The following is an 8,320-nucleotide window of genomic DNA, read 5'->3' on the forward strand; positions in this document are numbered from 1 at the left end:
AGCTGGTTTTGGTTGTCAGCAGCAAAACTGGTTGATCCACTCTGAGAAGGTGCTATTTAAGAGACAGAGCTGAAAACAGCACCTCAGACTGAAGAAGTCTCTCGGACGAGAGACGAAACGTTTCTACATTTTTTGTTGTTTTGCTTTGTTTTGGGTTTTTTTTTAATGTCCAGAGAACCAGATTTAACTTTTTTAGATTTTTTTACCTGGATTATTGAGCATGCATCAGGATAAGTCATGCTAAAGTTTTAAGCTGAGATAATATACAGTAGAAAGTACTCAGAGTATGTTAGGAATTACTCTCAGTTACAGTCAGACACATATTTATCACAGTATCTGTACAGCTGACAGAGTTAAAGCTCTTTTTGTGCTGGCTAACATCAATTAACTGTGGCGGCCATATTGAATGGACACAACTTCAAATGTTGATCAGTTGTAGATATACATCCAATGCTTATTTTCTAGAAGTGTCACTAAAATCTGTCCAGTGGTTCAGGAAATATTTTGCTGACAGATATACAAACTTGATTCCATCAGGTAATGTCAAAGATTTATACCTCGCACAATCCATTAGCATTTGGAGTATGTGTTAAGGATGACTCTCAACTACTACCACATATAATCTTAGCTCAATATTTGTCAAGAGTTATAACAAAATTTGTGTTAATTATTTATAGCTTGATTGAAATCTGTCTAGAGGTACATGACATTATTTGCTAACAAAGTAGGCAAACACACATGCACTCACAAAACGTTTTTGCACTTCCATGTTCATCAGTAATAAAACTGATAAGATTCAGGTTTGTTTTTGGCGCCTGTGTTTTCGTTTTTATGCTGAACAGAAGAATTTCGACATGAAGGCGTCTGTGTTTGTGGAAGGCTGCAAGCTCAGCAGAAACAGAGGTCGACCTCAACAAGAGCACGAGGACACAAGAGGCTGGCGAGCAGAAACATCAGGAAGACATCTCCTCAGTTGTTTCCCTGAATTAATACTTGTTTAAATAAATTGTTTTTCAGCTCACACTCTAATGAAACTTATTCATTGATAAGTAACACAATATTTTTATTCTGAGCAAAAAAATATATTGTTTTTTTAAATAAATTTAACAATAGAAAACTATATGTAAAGTAATGGGTGTGTTTTTATTTAAAATAATTAAAATAAAAAATAAATTGTTGATTGTATTCAAAATGATTAATTTTCAGCTTCCTAACACAACGGAAAACATGCATCTTAATCACATTCCTTTCATTGTTTTAGTGTTTTTATTGCTAATGATGGCTATTTATTTACATTTTTAAGAAATTGAAAACAAAATATACAGGCTGTTGTTCTGCACTTGTGAATGTTGTGCATTAATACATTATTAACTCATCCCTGAACTGTTCTTTTCACATGATTTGCCAGTTTCAATGATTTTCATTAACATTTGAACATGTTTCCAGTTTTTGCCTTAACCTGCCACCAGATGGAGACACATTATTATTTATAAAACCTGACTGTGGCTCATAGACCTGCTAAAAAAAAAACAAACAACAACTTGAAACTAAATGCTTAATAATTCATAAATTACTGCTATAAAAAGCAAATCAATGATCAAGGCCTGCCTGGGTGTATTCATAACTTAATGATTATACAGTAACAGATGGACAAAAGGCAGATTTAAATCTTAAATACAGATGAATATTTAAGAAACTCAGAATGCAAAAAAAAAAAAAGTTTCTGATAAGTTTGGAAGTGAAAACAATCATTCCTCTTAAGTTTTAAAGGCATTAGTTAACCAGAAATGCTTACTGTCATGGTACAGTTAGAGTTTCACTTTATTAGTGTCCTGAGGTGGGTGTGTGTGAGGTCCCAGAGCACCCAGTCCCATCAACACTCCAAACATAAATATGGCCTTAAGTGTGAAAATTACACTGTTCACCTCCAAGTACATGAATGAAACCGTGCCGAGCTAACGGGACCCTTAGGCACTCAGAGGGGCACATAGATGTGTCCAGAAAACTAAATCTCCTCAAAGGCAGAACTATACTCCACCTCTTCACACAGCACTGGGAGAAAATACACCCCGTCACTTTCTCAAGACCAACTGAAGATGTAAAATAAGAGAACATCCTCTTTTCGTGGGACAGATGGTGAACGATGGGTTGTAATGGGTCCCAGAGAACAAATCCTAGACATGTACTCTGGTTAGACTCACACTGGCAGATTGATGCTGGTGGAATCAGAGCCCATCTGGTTCAGAGGTCATTTCCTGCTGCGGTCAATGAACCACCTGCAGAGCACCAAAGGCACTCCAGCTACTGGAGCTAAACGCTAACAATTACAGAGGGTCCAGATCTGTTGGCTACAAGAACTGGAGTGAAATGATCTGAGGTCATGAAGTCAAGCTGCTACAGAAAAAAAACAAAGAGGAGAAAACTGTCTCAACAGGAGCAACAAGGAATCAGAACTTAGACATTTTTAGAAAAAGCTATTCCACAGATTTAGGTTTTAAAGGACACAGTTGTCATGAAAAAAACAGATCCAATGTACCACTTTTTAGATAATGAAATAATGAAGGATCATCATATTGTTTTTTGACAGGAGCATGACAGGTCTCTCTTGTAAAGGAGTCCCTGAGGCTCAATGGAATTAACTTGTATAAATAAAGGTTGAATGAAAAAACAGGTAATGGGTCACCTAGGTCACGTTTCTGATACTGAGGCTATATCCCAATACGTCTGCCTTTCAACAAATTCACTTTCATCTGAACTCATCAATTTTGTTTTGAGATAGAGTGCTTTAAATAATATTTTCCTCTACTTCTTTTCTATCTAACAATTAACAAAAAGCAATAAAACTACAAATACCAGAAGGCACAAGAACATCCAGTTGAATGCTTTGTCTGGCCCCAGAGCAGCTCCCCCTACCCCATATATAGCCACAGGTTGTGGGACAGAGTGAAATCTAAGCTGCATATGAAAATAAATGAAAGCAAAGTCTAAATCAGGTGGGTGGCAGACACTATGTTCATCGTCATACCGTCCAAACCTTAAGACTACAACAACGACAAACATAATCATCTGGACGTTGAACAAAAACTAATGAAAAAAGATTTAAGAAATGTTTGCTGTCTGAGCAGACCAAAGACAGGCTCCTGTTAATAATACTGTACTACTACCAATACTACTACTACTACTACTTTGAAGCTGAAAGTTAAACTTTGATATTTGATATATAGACTCTGGATATTTTGAGAGGGAGGTTCATCAAGGGAGGGAGAATTAGTGTGTTGCTTCTCAACAGTCATGACCAAATGACTTTGCAAACTTTGAAAAGTTTTAAAGGTCAGAAAACCATCCATCCATCCATCCATCCATTATCTTTACCCGCTTATTCCATTTTGGGTCACGGGGGTCGCCGGTGCCCATGTTCAGCAATCACTGTGCGAGGGGCGGGGTACACCCTGGACAGGTCGCAAGTCCATCACAGGGACACTTGAGACAAACAACCATTCACTCTCTCACTCACACCTAGGGATAATTTAGAGTTACCAATCAGCCTAACATGCATGTTTTTGGTCTGTGGGAGGAAACCGGAGCACCCGGAGAAAACCCACGCATGCACGGAGAGAACATGCAAACTCCACCCAGTAAAGGCCCCTGGACCGGGGTTTGAACCAAGGACCTGCTCGCTGAGAGGCAGCAGCTCTACCAGTTGTGCCACCGTGCTGCCCAGTCAGAAAACCACCTCTGATTATTCTAATTTTTCCTGTAAGTTTTTGATGAATTAAGAAGTCTTGCTGAAAGACTGAAACCAACAACGTGTGAAAGGAGTTGCTGGTCGCACTGGTTCATGATTTCTCAGATTGTGTTTCAATGATGTTGGAAGTAAAACTAGGCTAATGGGATGCTGGATAGGTACAAATGTTTTTACATAAAAACAGGAACTGTTTTAGTGAGATAAATATTGGACTTTGCAGCACTCACCCAAATAGTCCTGGAATAACATATTAATAAATCATTATTGGCATATTTCTCATTAGCTTCTGATGTATTAATGTAGACAATACAATATATTCAAACGTATAAAATCACAGACATCAGGTAGGTAATTTTTGATACTTGTAAAGCTTCTCTCATACATCATTTTATTTGACAGCCATGTAAGATAAAAAGGAGAACTAACATTATTTAATATATCTCTGTGTGTGTGTTCTTACCCCAAGCAGAAGACCTTCTATTGGTGTGGGGTAGAGTCTATCCGCCCCCTGAGAAGCACACAGCTGGGGCGACATGGTGGGAGATTCATCTATATAGGGCAACGTCTCAGAGCCGTCCTGGGACTTGCCATCTTCTGCTGCTTCTCCCTCGTAGCCATCTGTGTTATAGTTAAAGTCTGGAGGGCACAATAGGTGGTACAAAAGGAGGAGCAGGGAGGAAAGGGAGAGAGGTCAGCTATCACAAAATAAATAAATTAAAAAGTACTGCATAAGGCACATTATACGCCCACCAACAAACTACCGGTACTTTGATTTGTGACGTCAGAGCCAGGGTGATGAAAAGTGTACACGGCACTCCATATAGTAGTGATGCATTTGCAACTTTCAAGAAGTTATGGCCCGAAAAAAATAAAATTTACTGATGTACCAACGTACATACGGACAAAGACTATACCACAATAGGGTTGTCTTTTGACAAGCATATAATAAAAATAATATAAAAATAAAAAGGAAATTCTTTCCAAAAGAGCTACAAACCTGGCATACACATTCCCTGCCTCCATATAAAATAAGTGTTTTGAAGATGTAAGGTGATGAGTTTACATCAACAATGAACCCATGTGTTGAAGAGGCACCATGTTTAATATGTGACTCTGTGTGAGTTGAACTTCAGCTCAGTGAAATCACAGTCCTGACAGGCATTAGTTAGGCTTAGTGTCTGAAATCAGACCAAAACGAACAAAACTCCTGTCAGACGGGCCTGAGTAACAGTGACAGATCCAGTGGAGGAGAACATTGTTGACTACAAAATGATTCCTGCACTGCTTTAAACAAAACATAATGAAAAGAAAAGTGGAAGAAGAAAAGTTTACAGTTTGACACTTAAAGCCTGAGTTATACTTCAAATAAATTTACAGCATACTGGCATGTTTGTGTATTTGTGATGGGCACCACTCTTGCTGCCTGCTGTGATAAGCAGATAAATAGAAAAAAAAGGTTAAACCACCATAAGATTACACAGTAATTATAGTTTTCCTCTTTGTTGCTATGGCTCCTATGGGATAAATCTTGTTAACAGGAAGAAAGAAAATGTTGTGCGAAGGCTAATAAAAAAAATGGAAGCAAAACAAAACTGATTATGTGGGGGTTGCGTGGGTGTGAGTGCAAATTTGCCTCCATCCATACATGAGCTCGATGGGGCGGGTGTATTTGTGTGGTGGATATCGGACAGCTCTAATGAGGAACAGATGAGAACTAATAGAAAAAACAGGGCTTCTAGTCCACTGGGACAGCCAACACCATCAGGCTAATATTGCTGCGTGCTTACACTTGTCTGACAGTTACTGACATGCAGCACAAACCACGCTCACTGAACCATCTACATGTCAATCAAAAACAAACAGAAAATAATTCATTTATTATTAATGGTATGTAAATTAACCATGGAGTGTCGCAGTTACCATATGGTTTATTTGCAGCTGTCGCACAAAATGGATGATAAATGTAGCACATGCTAAAAATGCTGACTACCTTAAAAAGTGCGACACATTTGTAGTGAACTTGACCTGATGTCAAAACTAAGCCTAAGGTCAAAACCCTTGACCTTAAGAACCTTGTGGGACAGAAACTGTCATTTCATTGATTTGAATCCAGAAATACAGGTTCACCCATCCCGAGACTTTCTTGCTTGAAAATTCAAGTGAAAGAACACTCTCTTTTCTATTATCATTCCTGTTTTACAAATGTTTGATAATCAAAGTGTTTTAGTTCAAACATTTTAGATGTTACAGTGAACTAATCAATTTTATTAACTGTAAAACAGTAACAATGATTTTTTAGTTGCTTATGCAAAGTAGAATTCATGTTAAGGCCTGTTACAGAGTAATTATGCATTTTCTGATTTCTGTCTTTGAATGAGCAGTGTACGTTTTCCAAGGTCAGGAGTCGAAGCAGACATGTGTTGGAACAACTGTCTTGTTTTAAATCCTCTCAGACGTAAACAGAGGAGTTGGCACCTGTTTCTCCAAACTCGACCAAACATTTCTCTCTCCTGTCTGGGAACATTTTCAATCTGTTCCAATAACATTCTTGCTGTTTTCTGACTTCTAGTAACCTCTTACGTCACAAACCACACCCCTGTCTGGTCGACATTGACCAATCAGGGACTCCCAAATGAACCGGGAATAGAGCCCTTTAAAATGTCGGTACTTCCTAGTTCTCCCAGTTCTGTGTGGTAGCAGTTCGGAGATGTTCGGTGAAGTGGCAGTTCTGTGATGTGCCCAGTTCTCAGTTCTGTGAGTTCTGTGAAGTCCTGTTGGAGTCTGGCAGGGAAACAGGAAAACCCTGACATGATAGAGCTCTTCCGAGTTTTATGGGATTATAACATCTTCACCTCTGAGTGGAACTCGGACGAACCCCACTCATGTGAGGTCCACTGGCTGAGGTGAACTTGTGTCAGACGGGATATCGTCACTACTTCGGACGAGTCACAGCCATCCTATGGAGACGCTGAAAGGTAGCGTTAACTGGAGCTCCTCTTCTTCTGATTCATCATCAGAGAGGTAAATGAGTCTAGACCACTACTGAGCGTACCTAGGAAAAGCTGGGTCGGATGGAGGGTGTCGTCCTGTCAACACTTTTCACTCATACACACCACATTCTCCCTCATCCATCTTTCACTCCCACTAAACTTCATCTTTCCATCTTTAAAAATTCTTCTATCAAGTAGAAATCATTGACAGATATTTTTAGAAATGTCTGTGTAAAGTGCTCATCCACCGCCGTGTGGATAATTGATCATAATTGTACAGCTCGCTGATTAATTATGTTGTTATTTTCATATTTTGCCAAATTAATGTAAATGTTGATGTTAAACTTTGATTCTGTAAATAAATGGCCACATTCATTTTGATGGGTCAAAGATAAATAACGTCTCACGTCCACATTTCATTAAATTCAATGCACGTTTATACTCAGTCCAGAAAAATGAAGAATCCGTTTTAATTGATGAATATATCTCAGCATCTGTTCATCTACACATTAGAAAAACACAAGCGATCACCTCTAAATGTGTCGTGATAACTTCATACTCTGCTCCTTTCAGAGACTGGTGAGCGCGTACTTGTTTTCTCCACTCCTCACCATTCTCTTCAGTTTACAATCCATCATAGTTTTCCATTCTCTACTGTATCATGTAGCTTTAAAAAAATCCAAACAAACTGACGTTAAACGTGTGACTCAGTCAGGAATAGTGAGTTATGACTTTTGGTAGCAGTACATCATCAGTAGACAAAATAGGCAAAAAATAAAACATTTCCCAGTGGACAGCAAAGAGATTTAGACAAAATGACTGAGCAAATCCAGTTCTATTTAGAGGACTATAACCCAGATTCCATAGCAGAAACATTATTCAGTGTTTAAACAGATTGGATTTTACATGATCGATCCAATATTTCAATAGATTTGAAATTTTTAAAAACTTTTGCAATTTAGGTTTTATGATTTTTTTAAGGTTTTATCATACATTGTTCAGCTTAAGTTGGTGACACACTGCACAACTTAGGCTTTATAGATTTTGAAAAGTCAAGAGTTCACACTAACAGACCTTTGTAGGTCAAATGAGAAACCAGGGATCACACAATAAACAACTGTGCCTAATCATGGATCACAAACTACATTATTCGTCAAACTATCGAAATCAAGCTGAAAGCATCAAACACAATTTTAAAGGTGTGAATCTTTTTTTTTACATTCATTCATGACATGATGAAAAATGGTATTATGACTATTGGTAAATAATGACATTTCATTCAGTCACAGGATGATATAATTTTGCATCAACAAAGCATAAACAAAAGCATGGCCAATCGTCTTATTGCTGCAGTTGTCCATGAAGCTACCTGCTCTTCAGATGCTCTTTAATGAGTCCCACCCTCTCTTTTTTATTTGGTGCTAGCAAAATGTTTGGTCAGTCATCAGTTCACTCTGCCTGACTGCATCCAAATTAGCTCTGGAAATTCAACCATGATTGGACAGAGAACTGAATCTTTTCCCCTCACACACCAACAGATATACATATATATATATATATATATATATATATATATATATATATA

The 8,320-nt window shown here is 38.0% G+C and overlaps 1 protein-coding gene across 1 annotated transcript in view; it reads right to left on the reverse strand.

The window, feature by feature from the left end:
• The window catches only part of abr (ABR activator of RhoGEF and GTPase), a 212,122-nt gene that overhangs the window by 110,889 nt on the left and 92,913 nt on the right, over nucleotides 1–8,320 (reverse strand). The window contains exon 2 of the mRNA XM_037688041.1: nucleotides 4,206–4,381. Within this exon, the coding sequence (XP_037543969.1) occupies nucleotides 4,206–4,381 (176 nt within the window). The remainder of the gene's footprint in view (nucleotides 1–4,205; nucleotides 4,382–8,320) is intronic.

Source organism: Nematolebias whitei, chromosome 14, assembly GCF_014905685.2.
Source record: "Nematolebias whitei isolate Nwh7 chromosome 14, NemWhi1, whole genome shotgun sequence".
In the NCBI taxonomy this organism is placed as follows: Eukaryota; Metazoa; Chordata; class Actinopteri; order Cyprinodontiformes; family Rivulidae; genus Nematolebias; species Nematolebias whitei.